This window comes from Salarias fasciatus, chromosome 6 (assembly GCF_902148845.1).
Source record: "Salarias fasciatus chromosome 6, fSalaFa1.1, whole genome shotgun sequence".
Taxonomy (NCBI): Eukaryota; Metazoa; Chordata; class Actinopteri; order Blenniiformes; family Blenniidae; genus Salarias; species Salarias fasciatus.
In genome coordinates this window covers 35,175,215-35,200,154 of record NC_043750.1, presented here as the reverse complement: position 1 = coordinate 35,200,154, position 24,940 = coordinate 35,175,215, and the positions used below count along the sequence as shown (strand labels likewise).

General features: G+C 44.2%; 1 protein-coding gene across 1 annotated transcript in view; it reads right to left on the bottom strand.

Moving 5' to 3' along the window:
• Window positions 1-6,018: 6,018 nt before the first annotated feature.
• The window catches only part of hap1 (huntingtin associated protein 1), a 32,302-nt gene continuing 13,380 nt past the window's right edge, over window positions 6,019-24,940 (bottom strand). Inside the window, exons 3-17 of the mRNA XM_030093421.1 lie at window positions 20,723-21,082; window positions 20,309-20,497; window positions 13,288-13,364; window positions 13,027-13,143; window positions 12,831-12,925; window positions 12,482-12,590; window positions 12,238-12,316; window positions 12,027-12,157; window positions 11,865-11,939; window positions 11,510-11,721; window positions 11,122-11,340; window positions 10,681-11,021; window positions 9,569-9,757; window positions 9,326-9,428; window positions 6,019-7,400 (exon numbers count right to left, since the gene is read on the bottom strand). Of these exons, the coding sequence (XP_029949281.1) occupies window positions 6,956-7,400; window positions 9,326-9,428; window positions 9,569-9,757; window positions 10,681-11,021; window positions 11,122-11,340; window positions 11,510-11,721; window positions 11,865-11,939; window positions 12,027-12,157; window positions 12,238-12,316; window positions 12,482-12,590; window positions 12,831-12,925; window positions 13,027-13,143; window positions 13,288-13,364; window positions 20,309-20,497; window positions 20,723-21,082 (2,741 nt within the window). The 3' untranslated portion in view covers window positions 6,019-6,955. The remainder of the gene's footprint in view (window positions 7,401-9,325; window positions 9,429-9,568; window positions 9,758-10,680; window positions 11,022-11,121; window positions 11,341-11,509; window positions 11,722-11,864; window positions 11,940-12,026; window positions 12,158-12,237; window positions 12,317-12,481; window positions 12,591-12,830; window positions 12,926-13,026; window positions 13,144-13,287; window positions 13,365-20,308; window positions 20,498-20,722; window positions 21,083-24,940) is intronic.

Here is a 24,940-nt window from a genome sequence, read left to right as displayed (position 1 = left end):
GTTTGCAATTCTTCCCATTGGTGTGTCTGTGTGTGTGTGTGTGTCTGTGTGTGTGTGTGTGTGTGTGGTATGCAGATAAATATTTTTTTAAGTCGCTTGCGAGGTGTGGAGCGTCATGCTTCTTTGGGAGAAGCTAGATATTCGAGCTCAGTCGCTTGAGGGTTTTTATATTCATCCAGATATGAAGGTAATTGTTTAGGTGCCAAAACTTCCTGGGGTTTTTTCGTGCTGATAAGTCATGAGTCCAGTGATGTTAAAAAAGTCTTTGCTGTTCCAATGTGTGAGGACTTCAGCACCACCCCCAAACGGTACCGAGCTCCAATGGGAGAATGGCGGAGCCACACAACACTAACTCACAGTGGCTAGCAGGCCTGCAAACAGAACACTGCAACCTCCCAGAACAAGAACCAGTAGTCATCACAACAGCAGACATCCAGAAAAGAGTGGCAAAGATGAAGAACTGGACAGCTCCAGGTCCGGACAGGATTCACACCTCCTGGCTGAAGAAGCTAACTGCACTCCGTGAACGCCTGGCAGCCCGAGTGACCCAGCTGCTAAGGGAAGGGAACCACCCACACCGGCTGACCCGAGGTCAACAGTCCTCATCATGAAGGACCCCCGGAAGAGAACAATACCATCCAACTACCGGCCTATAACCTGCCTCAGCACCACATGGAAACTCCTGTCTGGCATCATAGCAGCTAAGATGATATAAAAACATGACAAACTGTAATTATGCTGTTTGTTCAACAAAATATGGTTTAATTATGTAAAAACTATGAGCGAATCGAATCACACTTTTTGATCAAATCATGCCAAAAAATGTAAAAATTCTAAGAATTCATTCATTTGTTTGCCTCTGTAGCTGTGAAAAGACTCTATGTACATATTTGCTATCTTTGTTCTTTTCCTTTAATATTCACTTTTTAAGAGTAAGCAGTTTCTGTTGAATTTAAAACCAGATAGGTGCATTCATTTTACCTGCAATCATCAGTGTTTTTTAAACCTCATCTGCTGGAAACCATCCCAAAATGCATCAGTGCTGAGTAAATCTTAGTTTATTTGAATCATATCAGTTTTATTTACATGGAAGCATTACAGCATTGCGATCACACATGAGCGAGCGTATAGTGGAGAGGAAGCACTCCTCAGAAACCTCTGCAGACAGAGACACATGTCGGCGACTTAGAGGAGCTCAAATATTTCAGAGTCTAAAGCAGCTCAAGCAGAAAATGGTCCTGAACTCAGCACAGTGACGTTTTAAGCCTGATCCTGCAAAAAAAAAAAAAAAAAAAAAAAAAAATTATGTAAGATGCAACTGAAAGTTTAGGGATGAGTGGATTTGCACAAAAAAAAACATACACACTCACACACACCCTCTCAATGTCTTCATGAGTTGACACTAATTGTCAGGTTGTCAGTTTAAAGAACTTCAGAGTCATAAAGTCAGAGAGTGAAATATGTACAGTGAAAAGGTCGCTTCACGCCTCCGTTACAAAACAACGAAGGCGGAAGACAAAAGCTGAGATGGCGAGCGACTGTTCAGAAAGTATGTCTGGTTAGGTGTGTGTGTGGGTTACCCCCACCCATACAAACACATACCTCAGCACAACTAGCGAACAAAAGGATGTCACACCTCTTTCTCAAGAAGTTTAATCAGGACGTGATTTAAAAAAAATAACTTGTGAAGTTCCCAAGACAAACATCTATTAAAAATGATCCACTGTTGGCGCTCTTCCCGAAACACTTCCCACGACTGACTGTGATTCATCGTTTCAGTCCAGCACACTGGATTTAAGCTTTTCCCGTCATGTTTGTACCACCTTAAGCTTTTGTTGAAATTTCTTCCTGTGTTTTCATTTGTTTGTGTAATTATTTGTTCCCTGTAATCAACTTGGGTAATTAAAAAATAAATCACACAAACAATGTTAAGATGAGATGAAATAATCCTTTATTTGTCCTATGTTAAGCGAGCAGTAATACAATAAAAAGCAAAGGAAATTAATTCTTTCTGATCTTTGTATGGACTTTCTGAAGGAATAATATAAATTATGAAAAAAACAACATGCAAAAATGTTTTCTGTACAAGACTGAACACAGCTCCTCTCTTGCACAGTCTTTCTTTTAGTCCTATAACTCATTAAAAAAAACACATTTTTATTTCTATAGCTTAGAAATGCCTATGAATTAAAAAAAAAAAAAGCCTTCAGTGAAAAGTTTCTTTAATCAAGTAAAAGACTGATTCATCACAATGGGAACGTTTCAGAAGGGAATACTGTGACCTGTGCTGTTTTTTGTGAACACTCATCATCAATGTGTTGAAGCACCTGCTGAGAGGATGAGATGACTTACTAGATGAAAAGAGGCAGATCACTTCTGCCGAAGCAGAATTTAAGGCAAACCCTGGCATTAGCATTTGAAAGCGCTATAAGGAGAAAATTGAGAATCGGCTGAAAACAAATGATTTGGGTTCTGTTTGGGACAGTTTGAAAACGATCACTGGGGTGAAAGAATGTAGCCGGAAAAACATTCAACTCAATGGCTACAACTCAGACTTAGAACTAGCTCAGAGCCTTAATGACTTTTATGTAAGATTCGATGATTCGGATTTCCATAGAAAACATACTGAGCTTAAAAACCGCCTCTCATCTGCTCCTCCTTTAAACCGCTTCCTTGAAGGGGAAGATGTAATTAAGTGTTTCAAAAAATGTAAACCAAGGAAAAGCCCGGGCCCTGATCATATAAGTGGTCGCCTGTTAAAAACGTGCGCTGAACAGCTTGGCCCTATCTTCAACTATATCTTTAACATGTCTCTCTCTCTCTTCAGACTGTGCCATCTCTATGGAAACAGTCTATTGTGGTACCTGTTGCTAAAACAAAAAATCCCAGCACACTGAATGACTTTCGGCCGGTGGCGCTGACCTCCACAGTGATGAAACAGTTTGAGAAGTTAGTTAAAATGGAGATACTAGCAAAAACCGAGCATCTACTAGACCCCCTCCAATTCGCTTATAGGAACAATAGAGGTGTTCAAGATGCCACAGCTACTTTTACTCAACCTGGTATACAAGCATCTCGAGGGCAGCAAGAATCATGTCAGATTGTTTTTTTTTTTTTTGATTTTTCAACAGTTTTCAAGACGATCCAGCCTCACATCCTAGTAGAGAAACTGGTGGACTTGTTTGGTCTAGATGCGTGTCTTGTGGGTTGGATTCTTGACTTCCTCACTAACAGATCACAACAAGTCAGAGTGAATGGAACATTGTCCAGCCTTCTATCATCCTCAACCGGTTCACCTCAAGGCTGTGTTCTGTCTTCACTTCTTTACATTCTGTATGCTAATGACTGTCGTAGTCGTCACACAAACAGATTCATTATAAAGTACGTGGACGACTCTGTTATAGTCAGTCTGCTCCATGATGAGGAGGTCAGCCACGGCCAGGTACTTGGCGATTTTGTATCCTGGTGCGACGATTTCTTTTTACAGATCAACGTTACTAAAACTAAGGAAGTCTGTATTGACTGCAGACGTACGTCTCAGGTTCCTCATCGCAGTGTCATTCACAATCAGGGAGTTGAACTGGTGAGCAGTTACAAATATCTGGGCACGATAATAGATAACTCGCTCAAATTTGATGACAACTGTGACATGCTCTGTAAAAAGGGTCAGCAGCGCCTCTTTTGTCTGAGGAAGCTCGCCAAATTCCAGGTAGACAGGAGCCTGATGAAAATGTTTTACTGTGCTTTTATCGAGTCTGTTCTTTCCTTCTGTATCCTGTGTTGGTACGGTAATCTTACTGTCAAGGACAAAAACTCCTTAGGGAAGATTGTGCGCGTTGCCTCCAAAGTAGCCGGGGTGAAGTTCAGCAGCCTAGAGGAAATTTATAACATTCAGCTGCTTAAGAAAGCCAAGAACATTTGCAGAGACGAGACCCCCCCCCTGCATCAGGAGTATCAGCTCCTCCCCTCTGGCCTCCGCTTCACTGTCCCTCTAGCTACTAAAAACAGATATAAATTTTCCTTTGTGCCTCTCTCCATCCACGCTTTAAACGCTGAGAAGAAGAGGAAGTAATAGCATGTCTACCAGTTGCCCTGCTTTACTAAGCAACTACTGTATATTTGCTGACAGTAGTTTGTCATTTCTTATTTACCGTCTGGAATGTTTCACACAGCTTGGTTTCATGGGTCCACCTTGCTGATCTGCTTTTTATTTGTACTGGAGCTAACTATGCACCGAGGTTTGTTATGCTTTTATGTTGTCTTCAAGGTGAAAGTTAGCGAGAGGCCAGAAAGTGAAACATTCATCAGATGTCAGTGATGGGTGTATCAGGAAGGTACTCAGACATGTGATAATCATTACAGAGATAAGCATCAACGAGAGCAGAGGCTTTAAGGCTTTATAGAATCACAGAATTCAGGAAACACTGTCAGATACTGGGAAGCATTAGAGATGGAATTAAAAATCAAAATAGAAAATAATTATTAAGTGTTGTGAATGAATTTTACACTCTAGCTGAAGACCCAAACCTGGCGGACGAGGGTGACGGAAGCTCAATGTAAGAACTTAGAAACAGCAAACAAACTGAGGATGTTCTGTCTGTTGACGTCATGTGTGGACTGTGATAAGGGGGAAATCCTCCGATTTCACCTGACACCTGAACCTGCTGTGTTCAGTCTGTAAATCACCCGGCTCGGCTCATGGTTGCTTCAGATCATTTGTATTGGTTTTTAAAAGCCTCTAAGCGACTATTGGATTTCTTATGCAAAGCTATTGAGTGGTTTTACTGCCACTGCAGTGAGAGAAAAAAGGATTTTCCAGGTAATTGAGAAACAAACTAATCGTTTTCTCTATGTAGAGGTGTTCTGTTTCCTGTACGCACTTCCTCTCGGTGACTGCTGTTATCACGCTTTGAATTTATGGCTATATTTCTCACGTTGAACTTGCAGTATAAAAAGAGCCAAACTGCTCTTGAACACCAGATTTGAACCAGCAGCCTTTCCTCGAGCATCGTCGTGGTCTTCCCGTCCTCAGGTACGGCGACTCCAGGTTTCCAGATGTTGTGTGAAAGTGACTGAGTTTAAGAAGTGTTCTTCTCCTTGCAGTTTGCAGGCATGTCAGTGAAAGTGATGGTGGTGTGTTTGCTGCTGGTGGCTCTGGCCATGCCCGGATCGTCTGCAGCCGGAGACGCCAAGGAGACGGACGTCCTGCAGCAGCTTGCGAGGCAGAGGGGGAAACCGCGAGAGGCTGCAGACAGACCCAAGACCAAGCCCTGGGCTCCGGCTGGGGCCCGGCCGGCCAGACGGGCGCCGCTGTCGGAGGACGAGAGAGAGATCATGACCAAGCAGATCATGCAAGCCATTACAGGTACGTGCGCTGCAGGCCCGGGCACGAGCCGCCTCACACGGCCTCACCTGGTCCGTGACGGCTAACGATTTAATGTCAAACAACGCCAGTGGTGGGATCAGCGTACTGAAGCTGATGTGTGTGGTTCATGTAGGAATGGTTTGTTCACAGAGATGATGAACTCCGACTGCATGTTGGATCGAGACTACCAGGGCTGGGTGGACTTCGGACGCCGGGACACCGATTGACACGGCGGCGGCGGCGATTATTTGGATTTTAATAAACTACACCCAAGAAATCAGAAAATTGTGATTGATGGATCATTTCTTCATACTACCGGAAAGCCCGCTCAGCTCTGCTGCCCATCCCACAAATGCACGATCCAATGTTTGTTAGCCGGCGACTCTGAGCAGCCCGCAGATGTGAATGTGAGTTTATGAATAAAGAGTATTGCAGATTTATGCCAGTGGTGTGTTGATTTACTGTGCAGATTGAGAGTCTTCCACAGAAATGCAAAGTTTTATTGACAGGTGGAACATTTCAGACACACGGCAACATTTACAGCTGGATGCTAACAGACTAGAGCAAACAGTCCAGAGAAAAATAGTGGTTTGGTTGATTTCAGGTACGGTTTCTTCCCTTTTTAGTCCACAGTATCCTATGCCTTTTTCTTCTTTTTTGCTACAGTTGATTGTTCAGAAACACATGCCGTTTAAATAATTAAGACAACTCATTTCTACTCTTATTTATTAAATAATTCCCTCTGAACATCACTTTGAATGCCCGGCGTGGTTCAGATCCCAGCAGTTTTCATAGTTCCTGATGACTTTAAATACACAGCAGATCTGTACAACGAGCAAAAGATACAACCAGTGCCAACAGTCGGTACACTTATTGCTTCAAAAAAAACCAAAAACATAAAAATCCCAGTCGCTGGCGAGGATGCAGAATGGCAAACCTGATTTGGTTTAGGTGAGATTTGGCTCAGAGGAAAAGTCCACAAAGTTTCACAGCTCAGAGGAAAATACTGCAGGAGTTGTGAGACGTGAGCTGAAGGATGTCAGTGAAGGTTTTTTTTTTAGGCAGACGTTCTCAAGACGGTGAGAAAACGGGAGGTTTTTCTTCATTGAGCAGGAAGACCGGTGTGTGTTTTAGTGCATTCGGATGATTCTCAGTGTGACAGCACTGGTTTGGTTTGTGGTTTTAACAAACAGTAATTTACTGCACGTAGTCTTTTTTTTATTTTAAACAAACACTATTTACATTTAGCTGACGTTTCACATCGGAAACTAAAAAAAAAAAAAGCAAACAAACTAAGCACAGCTCGTGAGGTTTTAAAACCAGTGATGGAGAAGTTGTAAAATGACATTCAAAAACAGTATAAAAAGATTAGAATTTCTCTTTTCTTTGTTTTTGTGTAAAAAGAAGAAATGTGCAAGTCAAGCAGGCCGGTGGTGAGGTGGCGGTCCTGAGATGAAGACGTCTCACAAACTACTGACTGTGCTGGAGTTCATTAGAGGAGAGGAGTGCTGCACGCCAGTAACGACTCGATGAACACGTGCTGTGGCGGGAAAAACGTGGCTCCGCGAGAGAGGAGAGAAGCTGAACCCCTCACTCTTCGGGAGGGTGCTGAACAGATTCCCTCTCCTTGCCGGGGCGGTTCATGATCCCCCACGCCGCCACTCTGTGCAGCCCCAGACTCTGCAGCTTCTCCACCAAGTTCCAGCTGAAAATGTTCCCTCCTCTCTCGCCGTCCGGAGCCGAGCCCTCGCCTCTGTCCGTGACCGTGGGGAATGGAGGGCGTGCACGATGGCCGTCGTGCAGGCGGCGGTGCGAGTGAGTGGAGGCCGAGATGCCGCGCTCCTGCAGCAGCCGCAGGAGTCCCAGCGACGGCGCGGAGGCGGCGGAGGAGGAGGAGGAGGAGGAGGAGGTGCTGCTCGCTGCGGGGGCTGTGCGCTGCTGGACTCCCCGGCCGAGGTACTGCTGGTGGCGGGGAAGAGGCGAAGGGCTCACGTGCTTACAGTTCCCACAAGATGGCATGCCGCAAGAGTGAAGGCTGAAAACCAGCAGAGGAGAGAGACGTTAAGACACACGGCGTCCCAGCACACACACACGCACACACACACACACACACACACACACACACCATCAGAAGTATGGGTTAGTACGATGAGTCGTTCTGAAGAACGAGTGAAGATGATGTTAGTGAGGTTGAAAAACGATTAGGCACCCGAGCACAAAATCTTCAAAGAAAAAATAATGAAACATTAAAACATCAATCTCAACACACCAACAAAAGATCAATCAAATGAGAGCAAAATTCTGCAGCAGTCATGTGTTAGTACAATCTGAAGAGTTCTGTTACAGTCATGTTAACTGTTGAAAGGTGGAAGCAACCAGATGGAGGTCAAAACAAAGATTTAACAGGTTTTTGTCAATTAAATCAAAAAACATCATATAAAACATGCTCTGTACAATTACAAAAACAGTTAACTGAACTGAAGATGACTTTTTTCTGAGGAGAATCTCTGTGTTTACACACCGTCTCCAGACGTCGGGCCAGTTCCATTCAAACTTTCAACTGTCAGTTTTTCACCACAAAAAACGCCTCCAGCTCATTTTGTCCTTTGCTTCAGTGAAGCCTTATTCTGTGGAACATTCTTTATTCCTCTTCAGACTGACGTGCACCGTTTTGCCCTCCCGCTGCTGACTTTGTGTTTACCCTCGTGTTTAATAGGAACACTTTTCAAAACTTTTTAAAATATATTTTTAAGTAAATAATTAAATTTTAATGCAAACACTTGAGCTTAGTGACAATAATGAATGAAATACTGACTCTATTTTTAAAACTGAAACAAATTTGACGCCGGCCTCTTGACCTCTTGACCTGCCTCCAGTCGGCCTCCCTGAGATTTGAACATAAATCTTAACAGATGATGGATGGAAGGAAAATCGGTGCATAAATATTTCTTCGGGCGTGAATAAAGATGTCAGTCATTTAACCCAGTGGTTCCCAAACCACTCTTTCAGAATCTCCAATTTTTCCAGGGTTGCTTCCATTCAAACTCCACCGCAGCGCTTTCTACTCAATCTTTAACATTAAATGTGCAGATTGTACCAAACAGATCAGCTGTGTGGTTTAACGAAGTTTACTCTCTCTATCGAGTTGGTCATCGCACATCAGTACAATGGCTCGGAGCCCCCAAACCTCTGGGAACCACTGATTTAACCACAGGTGGCCTCGGCTGAATCAAATCATGCATCCATAACGGCATGCTCTTACTTTGCCCCGACGGCTCCTAATATCGGAGAAAGAGCCTCGAGAGACGCTTTCTGCTGCTGAGAAAGTAAAAAAGAATAAGTTAAGAGAACGAAAGAGAGGGAGGCTGCAGGACACAGACCAGGAAGTCTTCACTGGAAAAAAAAAAAAAAAATCAGGTTCATCAAGTCGTCAAACTCTGTAGAGAGATCAGGGCCAATGAGGTATAATGTCAGACTTCAGAGGCACGCCACAGTCACACAAGAAAAACAAAGGTTCTGTTTTTCTGAATTAAAGCCAACAGTTCATGGGTTCTGCTGGACGAGATCTGCTCACTGGGCCGCAGCCAGAGAGCGACGTTCAGGAGACTTCAGATGAAACGGAGCAGCTGGTCTGACACAGGGCGAATGGGAGAAAACAGCTCACTGCCAGGCTGTATGTCCTTCATGTTACAAGCCCTGTAAAACTATTGTTTGGCCTCAGAGAACAAAATACGAAAAAAAAAGACGAATTTCTAAACAGGTTTCCATGCTGTCGATTCACTTATGGATCCTGCAAAAATCTTTCAGTACCCAGCAGGTCACCCTCAGCTGCTCATGCAAAGATACCATCAAGTATTTCTTTGTTCCTGCAGGCAGCAGAAGCAGCTGCACACTCAACAATTCACTCATTCACACTCACTCACACAAGCGGACGCCATCTAACAGGAAGTAGGCTCTTACCTATTGGAGAAGGAGGAGATGAGGAGGGAGGGTTGCAGGACTTGGCAGGTGGTGATAGTATGTGTGGGGGAGGTCTGAGGGAGGTTAGGGCCCGATGGAGAGACTGTGAGTTCATGGAGGGAGAAATGCACATTAAGCTACGCATGAACTCAAACTCGCATCGGACGGCGCCGCAGAGGAGCCGCTGCCGATGCGAGCTGCACGGATGAGGAAGGCAGAAACCACGAAAACAACTTCTCTCACCCATGCCGTGAGCTCCGGCCAGCTGGGAGAGGTCGGGCTCGTCCTCCTCCAGGTCGTTCAGGCTGTACACGTGCTGGATGTCCACCTCCAGCTCTCTGAAGTCCTTGGTCAGGACGCCGGGCCGCGGGTGCAGGATTCCCCCCAGGTTGGGTTTGGCCAGCTGCTGCCACTGATGAAGAGTCACGGAGCCTGACGGCCAGAAAGACAAACAGGAGGGTCAGACAACAGCGACAAATTCCTTTATTCCTCTTGGCTCCGCATGATGTGTTGGAGGTTTTATTCTTCAAACTGCTTCCATATTATTTCTCTCCACAGTGTGATATGTATCAGCGCAAACCCTAATAAATGAGTATGAAATACTAAAACGAGGATTTAAATTGACAATAATGTCAAAAACAGTTACATATGCAATTCATTACTGGCAAACTAAAACATATTAGAAACTTTCTTTCCCTCAGAATTTAATTGAGACTGTTAAATCTCCCTATAGTTTGTATTTAATATGTGGAAACAGATATAAATCTTTATTTGATTCAATGTAACCATAAATTTTATATCATGAGTATCAAAAACATTGACATTTCTAAACATTAGAACATTTTATCAAATCAGAGGTTTTCCTTATTTTTTTTTTTTTTTTTTTTTTTACAGAGATCATAATTATTTCTGAATGCATAAATAACTGAGCAAATATTCAAATGTTTCTAAGGTTTACAGCTAATACAAGTCTTTATTGCAAGGTTTTCTTTAACTTATGACCCTTAGACTCCTTTCTTTTGTCATTTTTATTTAACAGTATAATACTATAAATACAATATTTCTAAATGTCCACTTTGAGGACTGTTTTGTAAGTAGCAGTGTTAGACTGTAGTACAGCAGTGATCTTTACACACAGTTTTAACATGATTTGGTGAAATCCTGTGTGATTTTGTTCAGTTTAACAGCACCCTGATAGAGCTGGGTTTTTGTAATTGGCATGTGACGGTGCAGAAAAACATCCTTCAACAACGATTTATCGGTAAATTTTCAAATCAAGCTTTTTTAGAGAGAGCTCAATGAAGGTTTATGAGGTCGTTTTTTAGAAAAAGCTGCGATAACCTTGCAGCGTTTACCTTCCAGAGGTTTGACGATCTGCAGCCGGTCGGGCAGATACGACCGGGACCCCCCCGAGGAGCCGCAGGAGTGGCGCGAGCTCCCGTTGGAGTAGTTGGTGCTGGTGGAGGCGGCGGGGCTGGAGGTCAGGCTGTCGTTCGGCGTCAGGAACCCGCTGGAGGCTTCGCCGTCCTCGCAGTTCGCCGCCAAGGCACGGAGTTTCCGCTCCCGCTCCACGTCGAAGAAAGGCCGCTCTGAGGAGTGGCTCTGCTGGCGGGCTGAGAGGTTGCGTAACGCCGCCTCCAGGTCCTGGCCGCCGGGCGTGCCCGGCTGGCCCAGACGCTTCGGCCCGCTGGCGCTGCTGGAGCAGGACGTCGGGTTAACCTCCACACACACTAAAACCCAGTGAATGGTACAGATGCACCTGGTCAGACTCAGCAGTGTGTGCAGAGCGAGCTCACCTGCTGTCCTCCTTCTGAGCATTATTACTGCTGGGCTTGTCCTCCAGGGTGAAGCTGGCGTTATCGGAGCCGTAGTAGCTGGTCCGCGGCGTGCTGTTGCAGCTGGACCGGGCGGAGACGGGGCTGGAGCCCGGCAGGCCTGGAGAGTGGCACCGCGACCGCAGCCTCACGGCTTTGTTCGCCACCTTGACGGTTTCAAACACACGCCACGGGTGATTCCTGCCGGCAGACGCACGGGGACAGGAAGCGTTACTCACAGCTTGTTATTGGTCTGATTATCACAGTTACATCCACACTCCTGTTAGAGTGTTAAATAAACAGCTTCAACAGTCATTTAGGTTTAGACTGCTGCATCGAGATTAGTCAGCAGAAGAGGAGACGGACTCACTTGTACTCCGAGGGAGCCGGGGTGTCCAGGCCTTTTCGGAACGTGCCCTCGATCTCTGCGGCCAGCGAGTCCATGGGGAGGACCGAGGTCAGCGCAGCGTAGCGCTGCACCGTGCTGTTGGGCAGGCTCTTGTTTCGCAGGTTCTTTATGTCCTCTCGGGCCTCGTGGAGCATGTCCTCACACTCGGAGTACTTGTCCTGCAAGTCCTTGAGCTGCAGGCAGAGGGAGACAAACACAGTAACACATTAAACCACAATGAAATGAAACTGATATCAGGTTGAACTTATTCTCTAGTATATACATATATGGAAAGCAGAAAACCAGCACTCATCATCAATCACAGGGTTTATCTTGCCTCAGACTGAAGCTTTAGCTGGCTCTCACGGGAGGCACTCAGGTTTTGATTCAGCTCTTCGTTCTCATGTGTGAGCTACAGAGGGGGAAAAAGGAACAGGAGTGAGTTTTAAGACTTTAGGTGGATCGTTCTGAAGTGTCGGTTCGCGGTCCAGCTCCTCACCCCTTTACAGCGAGCCTGCAGGTCAACAATCTGAGCGAGCAGGGAGCTGATCTCCTCCTGCTGTCGGAGGGAATCCTCCACTTTCCGAGCCAGCTCCTCAGACAGGTCAACCACCTGCTTGTTGACAGACGCTGAAAAACAACAGTCCCATGATGCACCACAGTGACACTCATGCTGTTTTCAATCGCTGCAGCCAGAAAGAGACACTTACAGAGTTCTTCCACACACACCATCATCAGCTCCTGCTCCTGCTCCTCGTAGTTACTGGTCTCTGTTGAGAGCTCATTGGCCTGCAGAAAAAAAACAAAACATTTGAGTCATGTTCGCAAATGAAAACACACATTCTGATGGCTCTCCTCATGTGGAAACAAACAAAACTGAACAGAAACGGTCTCTGACACTGATTCCACACTTGACTATCAGCTGTTACTGTTTTAAGTGGAGAAATGGTTCACCTCTAATCTCAGTTTGCGGTTCTCCTCCTCCAGTCCCTTCAGTTTCTGCTGCAGGAAGTCGTAGTGGACGAAGTTGCTGAGAGAACTGCTGGATTCGTTCCTTTTCATTCTACATGAAGAAAGAAAACATTTGTGAACATGCATGTCCGTAAAACATGGAATCCCTGCAATGAAACCATAAAGAATGATCTGGAATAGTCAAAAAATCAACATGTAGGAATAAAATAATGTTTGATTGGGGTTGTAGAACCCAAAACAATCTATCAAAAGATAGATCTTTTAGAGAGAGAGACCAAATAGTGTGTGTGTGTGTGTGTGTGTGTGTGTGTGTGTGTGTGTGTACACTCACGGTGACTGCGACTGAGCGTTCTCTATCTCCTCGGTGCTCGCGTAAAACTGAAGGAGGTCGTCCCGCATCGACAGCTCGTGGCGAAGTTGCGCAATCTAGAAAAAAAAGACAAAAATCACTTCAGTTTAGCAAATCAGGATCAATAAGAAAGGTCAGGTATTTCAGTCAGAACCCCTCTGCGAGCATCCTTCTGTACCTCCTCCTTGGCGATTTCCAGCTGCTCATCCAGCATTTCATTGCGTGTTGTTAGTTCTTGGTTCTGTTTGAGGAGGGACTGACCGATCCGAGCCGCCAGCTCCAGATCCCGCTCTTTCTGTGGAGACACGAACGGACAGAAACGCCGACGTTGCATTTTTTGGAAAAAGTGGAATGTGTAATTCAGCAGTCAAAAATGTGTGACAAACGGCGGCTGTTAGTGAGTCACTTCAGCTGGATGCCGAGGAAGCGGCGCTCTCACCTCCTCCAGCAGGTGGGTGACGGCCTTGATGTCGTGGTACGTCTTGGTGACCTGGCCCACTCTGTCTGAGCACAGCACTGAGAGAGGAGGAGAGAGAGCGACTTGGTGAGAGGAGGAAGGCACACAGATCACTCTGGACCATCCACACAAAGAAATACAGAGTTTGACATGTCTGAGATGGAAACGATAAAAGCAAAAGAACTGCTCTCATTAGCAAATCCTAGTAACAAAACTAATATTACCTTTTTTATTTACAATGAAAACAATATTCTTATTTCCACAACATCTCTATGTGGTCAGCCAGATACAAATCCTCTTAGCTTGATCCCTTTTAGCCCAGATAAGACACCAGTAAAGACCTCGTTCTCCTGGATACCAATATAGCTCGGCAGGAGAGACGGCCAGGACTGAGCTGAGAGAGTTCCCACCAGCGGGACACGCACGGCAACAGCGGGATAACGGCGGCAAGCTATTGACCTGCAACTCTGTTTACATCCTGGAGAATGGTTTGTTTATGTCCCCTTTAAAGTAAAGGTGAGATTAACAAATTAAATTACTCAGACAGTTCAGCGGGATCCATGACCAACAACATGGACGGGATTTTCAAATCAAAGCCGTCCATGTCTGCAGTCTCATTGTAATTTGTTAATTAAGCATATTTCACCGGTAATCTCAGTGTTCTAATTTTTTTCTGGGAAGATTGTCAGTTTAAAAAAAATCAGTATATTATCTCTATACATTTTGTTGCAACGGGAAGTTAAAAGCACACCGACAGAAAATGCAAACACGACACATTTTTATCTGCGCGGAGCAGAATCTGCCGGCATGAGAATGCCGCAATGAATGAAAAGAGACGAGAGAAAAGCTGAGCTGGACTGAATAAATAGGAAGTTTCGAAGCATCCGTCCATCCATCATAACCTGTCCTGTACAGGGAGGCGCTGGGGCCGATCCCAGCTGACTCGAGAGCTGCCAATACAGTAAGGTAATTAGACTGGTGTCTCTGAATTTGGCCTGGAAACACAGTGATTGGATGGAGTATCAGTATCCAATCAACCTAATGGAAATAGCCTAACCTTGAGCCGCACTGTTGAGTGAACCATATACTGGCCACGTCTTACATAACATAAATCAAGCCTGTCGCGGTTGGAGGTAAGATACTACTGGATGGAGGGTTTTTTGTTGTTTTGTGAAGTGTCAAAATCTGAATGGTGGACGCTTAACGTGACTTCAGGAAATCTACTTTTAAACACGATACTTGTAAGAATTCAACTGCTCTCCAACACTCTGCTGACATTAGGAGTCGTTCATGGCTGCCCTAAAGCAGAACAGGAGCTGCAGCATGAAATCCCGTGTCGATAATAAAACTGGATATAAACTGTACACTGCATGAAACAGCAGTTCAGACATCATCTAACTCATAGATTCTAATCAATGTCAGTTTAAATTCTTTTTGATAACACTTATCAGTCTGATATGGTTTTGTTTTTTTAAATCAGCATGAATGGACCAATAAATAGCAGTTAATTTGCTCAAAGTTCCAGTTTACAACACTGTACAAGACACTAGAACACTAAACAGCTCAGTGTCTGATGGTGAGAGGCCCAACTATAAATTGACAATGGCTAATCAGATAATAGTTCATCTCTTTTAAATCCTATTGTGCTGAAAGTGGATTGCAGTGCTTGTGCTAAAAGCTAAGACTGAACTGATTGACCGAGCACATAAAAAACAATTAAACAATATACTGTATGTAAGTCAACACAGACGTAGAAGGGCTGTTAAATGTGCTGCTCAGTCATAAATTTTCTACGATGAACTTTCAAATATACATGACAGTATTTGATGAGGGTTTGCTTCAGGAATATTATAGTGAAGTTGTGAATATGTTCCTCATCATGTCAGTATTGACGCCTAAAAGCATCTTCAGAGGCTTATGTGCCCTCCACCGAATCCCTGTAAGTCCATAAACTGTTCACTCATCAGAGGCCTCGTCAGCTGGAGTCCAGCACCTGATCCATTTCCTCTTGACCCGACTGCCGCAGCACAGAGCAGATCAGGGAGAGCAGAGCCGCCATGCCAGCTCCAGGTTTAAGGGTCTGGGGCCGAGCTAAATCCAGGCAGGAACAATGAACCGCTAGCCTAATACTGTCCTGAGGATAAACCCTGCTGACTTAGGCATACTTATGACGTCTGTTTCGTTACGTAGGGCTCAGACAGGTATGGATGAGCCCCAAGAACAGACAGAAACGGAGCTCCGTTGTTCAGAAGATGCAGATAAGGCCAGATCGGCACAGAAGGAACTAGAATTTTCCTCAATGAGCTAGAGAGTTTAATCTGTCTCAATATATTTTTAGTGCAGTCTCAGGCATAAACATAAATTTATATTGGTCACAGGAACATAAAAACTCCTCTGAAGGAGTATGAGATATATAAAAAATGCTGTTTTGTTGTCTGACCACTGTGAGATACAATGCAGCGCAAGTGGAAAAACCGTGTCTCTGAATCTTCCTGGCATGCAGACATGTCAGACTAAAAATCTGCCCAGTGTCCCGGTTCTTTGGAAGAGAGCCCATGTTGCAGTGTTGGCGCAGGTGCCAGGCACATGCCCTTATAGACAAAGAGCGTCCCGTCCAGAGGAGAATTAGAGGACTCCCTGCAGCCATCAGATGCTCTATTAACGCAGACAATCAGCGAAGGCACAATAATTCAATTAATGACCATAAGTGTGCAGACTTAGCCAGACGAACAAATCGGTAAATGATAAACTCTGACATGTTTGCATTTATTCAAACACACCAATATTCAGCATTGCTGAAGCTATTCTCATAAAATCAACGTCACCTGGACGCTGCTGATGAAAACTAAGGTTGAAGCGCAGGTGACGTCCGTGCAGATACTGTTTCCTGAACCCATTACAGACTCTAAAGATCGTGTGCTCGTTCTCAAGGGGCCAAAAACCTCCTCCAGAATGCAGTAAACTATATTTATAAGGAACTTTAAAAAAAAAAAAAAAAAACATATATATTTTTTTTTTTTTTTTTACACATATATACATATATATGTATATATCACAACAGAAATGTAAATACAGTAGCAGCATCTGCACAGAGCTCGACTGCAGCCTGAGTGAATTCTCTGACCTTCACAAGAGGGAAACGGCTCAGAAAACCTCTCTGGGCCGTTTTATATGAAAATAAAGTGATTCAGAGACAGTTTACTGCTTTACAGGATGGACTTTCCACGACGTGACGGCAGCCTGCGGTACACAGTGCACCCTTTAAAGTATTAAAGAGCTTAGATAACCGGCCGCTTGACGCTGCAACGTCCCCCAAAGGACACCAAACACATATCACTCACAGCGCAGAGGAAACACACACTGACACTGAAACCTCAGACAAAGCTCAACTTTTAAATGCTTCTCTCTATTTCTAAGCACAAATGTCAGTATTTTATCTGCCGGTCTTGTCTCACCTTGTTTCACCTCCCTGCAAAGGCTGTCGTTGTTGTTGTTATTATTGCTGTTAAGGCATCTCTTCTTCTCATCCACTATTTCCCCAACAAAACTGGAAACACTCTTGTCTTCTTCCTCCTCCTCTGATGCCGACGAGCTCCACACCTCCATGGTGACAGGAGAAAAACCGCCCTCCGTCTCTCCGTCCATGGCTTGAATCCTCTTTCTTTCTATTACAACACCTTGGATGCACTGAGGTACATCAGCTCTGTCGCCGGCATGATTCTGCTGGATTGTGTTCGGTGATGAAACTCCAAAAAACAACAATGCATCCACCTGTGTGTTTGTGTGTGTGTGTGTGGGTGGGTGGGTGTGTGTGTATGTGCAGCGGAATCTGAGCTGCTTGGCGCTAATGTATAATCCCTCAGACTGGAGAGACCATCTGTCGTCATGCCTGCCTCCGTTTACCTGGCCACGTTGGACTACCGGGTAAGAAGAGAGGAAGAGGAGAGGGAGGGGTAAAGGAGGGGACGAACTTAAACCACAAGCCGCAGATCCTTGATGTTATTCACAGCGAGCTCGTGCAATGACTACAGGATGAGAAAAATGCAGCTGGGGCCCAAAAATCAATACAGGATGAAAGCAGCGATGCTGCTGGAAAGGATGCTGCACAAAGACGGCCCACCCCTGCTGGATGAGGGAGATGGTAGGCTCCGCTGATGCTAATGGTTGCTTTTATTCCCCACACACACACGTCAGATCAGAGCGAGGCTGCTGCAGACTGAGCCACACCCACTGGGGTCTGACCGGCCGATGCTTCAGTCTGCAGAGCAGCAACATGAAGCATTCAGACAGCAAATGCTTTGCTGACAATCGCCTCCACACACTGTCTCGGAAAATCAAATCTCAATCTGTGAGGATTCAGTTCTTTGTTTCTAGATGCAGAAATTGCACTTTTCTGCATTTTTAAGGGCAAACAAAGAGGAAATCTGTGACCTCTTTTTGCTTATCTTTCATTTCATCCCCACCATGATACAATCCCAATGAGTGAGTTTTCCTTAAATATTCTATAAAGATCTATGATGAGGTTTAAATTAGCTTTGTTTTGTTTTTGTTCATCTGACTCAAATACTGAGATGCAGTAGCAAAACTCTTTTGCAGTGGTCACAACACAGTTTCCACTTAATTTTCCAAACAAGTCTATGATACCACTTCATCATCCTCCTCCTCATCATCATCATGACTGATCAGCGCCCGGTGTCCCTCCACTTCATACCCCAGATGGAGCAATTTCTTACAATTAAATATTAACATCCTCATTCATTTTTCACTGACAAACTGACTCCTCTGAGGTCAAATGCAGCACGCAAAAGACCTCTGAGACCCAACGTTCACCATTTGGACCATATGATTTCTTTCTCCGGCACGCACAGCTTCGCCCCTGCAGAATATTGTCTTTCAATGTGTTTGGTTTAAAACAAAGTCTGGAGGGGAAACGGCTGAGACAGTTTCAGGTAATAAGTTATTAGTACAACATGACAAGAGATCAATGCAAGAGAAACATCTGATGAGTGGCAGGAAGACCCTCAACAGTAAAAATGTGAGAACCATCCCATAATCGTCCGCCAGCAACAAAATCAACCATTATTTTGATCAATTCACTTAATTAAGTTATCAAGTACTCCAAACATGTTCATAAAATGATTTTCTACAGCAGCAGGCCTGCTTACACGCACATCGAAAAATAGAATCAAGTTAATTTCCCCACAACTGAATTCAAACTGAAGTTACCATATAGTGTTTTAATTAAAAAAACAAAAAAAAAAAAAAACAAGAATTCTTTTCTTTTCCTTCAAATGTTTTTCTACTTTTTAAGTTGAATTCATAATTATCACAACATGTCTGGCACTTTTTAGTTGCACTTTTATTTATCTATTCATTTATTTATTTGTAGAGTCATCGTCATCTTTCTGGAGTTCCCAGCTTCAAACAGTAATAATAAAATCCAATAGAGAAAAGTCTTGCACGCAGTCAGAAATGCTCTGAGACGAATGGTGTGAACGCTAAACAACAGGACCTGAGCAGCATCAGATCAACTGAGGAAACGGTGAGTTCCAGGAGAGACAGCTTGAAACAACACCATATGCCACCAGCTAAGAGCTACTCCCTGCAGAGCATCCCAATCTGTATGGATGGGTTTAGTCATTCATGCTCCTGATAACAACAAGAGGCTTGGCGTCCGTTAAGGACAGCCTATCCAGCAACATGAGGACAAAACCTGATCATCTGCATCATTTTCTCACAGTGAGCATGTCCTGGGAGAATGGATAACTTCATGCAATTTTGTTGTATTTTGCACATCAGAACGTCCATTTTCCATACTGTTCTGTAGGACTGATCACGTCAGGTCAACAGTCCATCAGAAGCAAACGCACCCACATCCACACACAACTTCTTACAACCACAGATCAAGCCAGTAGCTGAAAACACATCAAACTTTGACACACACGTCTAGAGAACCCAGTAATTATGAACTTGTTCGAGACTGCAACGGTAGCTGACGAGGCCAACAATGTCAGACAGACGTCAGATGTCAGTCTGTCTGCGTCTGCGACGCCTCGACGGAAACTCCCGGAAGCCAACGGACGGCGGGTTAATCGGCTTGGTGACATTTGACATCTGTGACTCACCTTTGCGGCACTTCGGCAGTAACTGACAGAGAGATTAGGCTCCACATCACAGACACACACTTCATTTTCACTTCTGCATTTAATCACTATATTAATTAAAAACTGCTCTTCAAGTTGACTCATGTCAAGTCAACTGCATTCTTAGTGTCATTTTCAAAATTTTGATTGCTTAAGCTTGTTTTCTTCTGAACTGGACATAAGGTACTTATTGTTATTAAAGCTGAAGCAAAATTAACTTAGCTGCGTAACAAACTGAGCAAACGGGGACAGTTTCTTCTCCTGCACTAATCCCAGCACTGGAGATGAAAATAAAATAATCTTCTCGTGTATTATGAGTCATGATTTAAACAAGATGCTTCACAAAGTTTAAAAATTAGCTAAGATGAAGTATTCTTGATTTAAGTTTAACAAATAACCAGTTAAAACCATTCATCAGAGGGAATTTTTTTGCTTAAAAAACAAAACCTCCACGTTATGTTATCCTTACTGATTACAAAATTTCTTTTATAGAGAGTTTTATGTGAAAACTTATCCAGATTATCTCTGTCACTCAACTGCTGAAAGATGTGTATTCTTTTTATTATTCAGTCTTAGAACCATCGTCAATTCAAGCTGTATTTTCAGAACACATTTGAAATATTGCGCTCATCTATCTTTAGATAAATCTGATTGATTGAAATCACCAATGGATTTCTCAGATCAATATGTCATAGTTCTGTCATAGTTTTTTGAAGAAGTTCATTGAGCTTTCAGTGCCCGCAGTAACATGCTGAGGAACATGGAGCCCAATAAAAAGAGGTCAAAACACAGGTCAAAAGGTCACAGAGTGACAGCGGCGCCACATCTCTGCACGTCGTCATGTGGAATTAAAGACTCACAGAAGTACTTGAGCGTCTCTTCAATCTGCTCTCGCGTGAGTCCCAGGACGACCTCTGGGGGCAGCAGGGGGGTCTGCAGCCAGTCCTCATGGTCGTATCCGAACACACTGTCTGCTCGCAGGGTGTAGCTGGGCTGGCCCTCGGACAGGAGGCTCACGATCTCCAGTTCTGGGAGGTCCGAGCACAGATCTGAACGTGGGGTGTGTTGGGTGTTGGTGTGTGTTTTGTATTTAAGTTTGTGGATGAACAAAGAGAAAGAAAAAACAAAATTATCTCTCTAAGAATCAAAACATTCCCAATGTCAACTCCAATGCTACACTGCCCTCTACTGGTCAATATGCAAAACTACAACAAACAACCAGTGAGCAAAATTTAAGACAATCTGTTATCTTCATTAAAGAAAGTCCGACCGACCTGTTAAAGTTGACACATCATGACGGAGTATTCCTCCCAGGTCTCTGAGCTTCTCCGATGAATGGAGCTGGAAAGGCTGGGGGTCCACATCCAGGGACCCCGCCGCCTCCCCCTGCCCCTCATGGAGGGAGAAGGCTGACCGGGAGTCCAGGCGGGCCGGCGGGGGCCAGGAGGAAGGAGAACGGGAGGCTCCAGGAGAGGCAGAGGAGGGAGGGAAGGCAGGGTGGGACAGCTTGAACGTGGCTGGAGGGTTCAGGGTGAAGGCCGACTTCAAGCTGGGAGCCCCACTGGGAGCCTGCTGCCCCCCTGCCTGCTCAGGGACGACGCACAGCGGTCCGGGGGAGACGCAGCGGGGAGGAACTACAGACAAACACAAAGAGGAACACAGAATGAAAAAAAAATGCAATGTACTGCACATCTGAATGGTGTTAACTTTGGAGGAAAGAAGCACTGATGAGGATAACAATAGATGTGCAAAACCTGTTATCTGGCCTGGTGATTGTGACATGTTTATTCAAGAGATTGATTTATGCTTCAAGCGATTTGAACTTTGCCAGCATCGAGCCTTTTATTTGATAAAATCATCTTTTATCTACCAGGACAGGCGGACCTGGCCTCCGCTGGAGGTTTGAGGGTCAGGTAGATCCAGTTTCCTCAGCCTGAAGCCACACGGATCATGTTCCTCAACATGAAGTCACACTCTGAATAACACGCCGTCCCAGCAGAGGGAGTGCATGAATTATACACAGGGATATCATTCATAGAGGGCACAGCCAAGGTAAAAACAAACACACACACACAATACACTACGTGCTATTTTTACCACTTTATCTTAGATATAGTCATTAACTTTACTATAAAAAAATACATCCAATTAGAATCCACACATTCTGCTGATTTAATCTCAGTGTATTAAGAAGTTCTCATTCAAACAACAGTGAAAGGGGCAGAAGACCAGAGCTTCAAAAATGGCTCAACAACTCGTGCTTTATCAAAAAGTGTGTTTTAAAAAGAGAGAAAAAGAAAAGCTTGAACAACACCATCAAAATCAAGTTTGAGCTTTTATCGGCTGGTGTCCTACACAAACATGTAAATATTGTGAATATTCTCTATATACCAATACGATTATCTGTGCACTGATGTCTTTCTCATGAAGGCGTCATCTTTTCCTCACTGTAGCAACAAAAGGACACTTGATCCCTCGACCCAGATATTCCAGTCAATAAAACCTGCCAGAGGGTAAGGTCCAATTAAAGCAACAGCGGCTCGTTTATCAAGGCGGGTACAGCATATGCACACTCGCTCATGACACAGCTGAAGTGTGCAGCTGTGTACACAGCAGCCACATTACACATGAATGAACCGACTCCCAGAGCTGGTATCACTGTCGCCACCCCCAGCAGAGGCCCCGTCCCCCCTTCATCCCCGACGCTCGGCTCTTTTCTACACCGCGGGGCTCATTCAATCAGCTGAGTGCTCTGATTCAAAGCCAGCCCGTCTTGGAGATGTCAGAGGAGCCGCAGCAGGTTCACCTTTATGATTTCTGGCAGTAAATGTTGGAGCTCAGAGCAGATCTTCGCTCACACCGGCAGAGTCAAAGGAGTCACGTCTCAACACTTCACACACAAAAGACACCTAACCTCTGCGCTCATGGGTACAAAAATCAAATCAGGCAGGTCTCAAGCTTTTCAGTGACACCGTGTCGCTTTCAATTTAGCAGCTACCAAAACACACAATTAGTCAGTTGCCCATGCATCCAAGCGAGACCTTGTCGGACACTCAGGGCCGACAGGAGGGGACGACGTTATTAGCCAGCTCTCCCCTCCTTTGTATGAAGGTCTTTTCAGTGGGCTAGGCCCGATGCCAGAGGGTGGAAACTGAAATCAGCTGAGTAATCAGCTAGGACATCATTTGTACAGAACAGAATGAAACTGCAGAGAAGATTAGAGCAGCAGCAACAATCCCAAACAGACTTAAAATACCGTCGGGGATTTTTGCGTAAAAGGACACAGGAGACATTTAATCCCATGGAATAGCAGCAAATCAATGATATTTGAACTGTACTAACACACGTGCCGTCAAGCCACCAAGAACTAAACTAAACTAGGAAAAAAAGGAACAAGCTGGTGTTGACCTTGGAGCCTGGACTGGACTCCAGCTGAACTCGGCAGACATGAATGGAGTCAGACATGCTCCACAGTGGTGCAAACAATGCCCTTCCAGGAGGGTGCGTACGTGAGCCCAGGCACACACAGACAGATAGAGGCGGGAGGGGGGAGGGAGCGAGGCAGGGAGGACGCCGACGCGCCAGCATTTCAAGAAGGGGTGCATTAAATGGAGGAGGGGGTGAGAAAGACGCTAACACTCAACACTTTCTATTCAAACTATCACCAAGCTTCAAGTTTACCAAAAGCCTCTTAACTTACTGCAGGAGGTTTTATCTGCTAGGAAGGAAAAACCCAAGCAATACATTTGTTTTAACAATAAGAGCAATGTTGATCATTTTGAAAATCCAAATTACACTTTACATCATAGGTTTGTAGCTAATCGTGAACAGAACTGTGATTGTCCGTCTAATCTCTCACAATGTTCTTGATAGAATGACTCCACCTGGCAAATTTCAACATTAAAACACGTCATCTCCAAGCTGCATTTACTTCAATCTGTGACATCTGTACACACCTTAAGCAACATGTCCTCCCACTATACAACCTGCTCATTCCAGTTTATCTATTCCCTTCTCTAAGGGTCGAGTTATACATTTATTTCAGTGCTTAGAAAATTTACAAAGTTTGTGCAAGATTGTTGTTGAGCACATTTGTTTCTTTTGAAAGAAAAGTGAAGGAACAGTTTGGACAATAAGTCAGGAAATTGGACATGCAACCTGACACAGCTTTATAAACAGTTATAAACACAGTTTTGGCAAAAATATTAAGTTCCTTTAAGTCAAATGAACAAAGAGTCAAGAAGCTCTTTGTTTTTGCTTTTAACATTTTTCCTCCACAAAAGTGGACAAACTTGCATTTGAAAAGACGTCCACATGGCATGTTTAATGGAAAGTATTTCCCTCCTGACATGTGAAGTATGACTGGAGGTACAGCTGTACTCCCAGCCTGAAGGGTCACAACCAAAATAAGGTGACATTTATTTTAATCCTTTGCAGGGCAGCTAAATGCAGTGTGCAAATATTTAAGGAACTTCAGGCTGCTTCATGTTCATCAAGCACCAGCAGGTATGCATCTGTCCCAAATTAACCTACGACTCCTGAGAAACATTCCCGAAGGCCGAGAGGAATAAAAAGTCCTGCAACAGATGGTACGACCCCAAATTCTAACCTCGGCATGATGGAGTCAGCATCAAAATCCTCCTGACGCTGCAAAACCCAAATCCAGCAACTGTGACGACTTCTCCTAGACGACCCTGATCTTCTATGCACTTAAAAATGTGTGGATAAGTGTTTGAAACAGAACTGGGGCAGTTAAAAAAATTCTGCTGCACTTACGCCAAGATAAGACAGAAAATATTGTACATATGTTCTATACATGACGATAGTGCAGCATTTTTTTTTTCGTTTTAAAGAGTTTCAACTGAAGAACGTGCATCAGGCAACTTCTATAAGAAGTTTTTGGAACATTTCACTGTATTTTGCACCAGAAGGTTTAATAAAAATTAGCTTCATGTAGAGATTACTTCATGTAGTAATTGTTTGGTTTTGTGAAAACACACACTCTGCACCACACCAAAGAAAAAACTTTGAAGTTTAAATTTGAAGGTTATGAAGTCACTATTTTATCATTGTGGCCTTGTCAAGAACAAATTGGGCTTTTTACGGCCCCTGAACTAAACTGTTTGAGGCTTTAGGAGTTAAATATGTGCCTACTTTTATCTTTTATTTCTGATGAACAAAACTTGTTCAAATGTTTGAGAAACACTTAAAAACAGCAACAGTAACAGTAACCAGGGTCCTGACATCAAGCACTTTAATCCCTCAGATAAAAACACCCACAATGCACCACATGTCAGCCTGAAGCGAAGCGGCGGTGGTCTGGATGACTGCAGCTTCTACACTGTTGAGAGTCACAAAATACTTTGAGGTTTAATCTGCTCTATAGATTTTATTTCAGTGATCCAGTAAGTTTCTCGAAGGCTGACTCCAACATCGGAGTGGGATAAATGTTATCAGCCGAGGGGAAGAGGCATCTTTTTGGTGACCGTCAG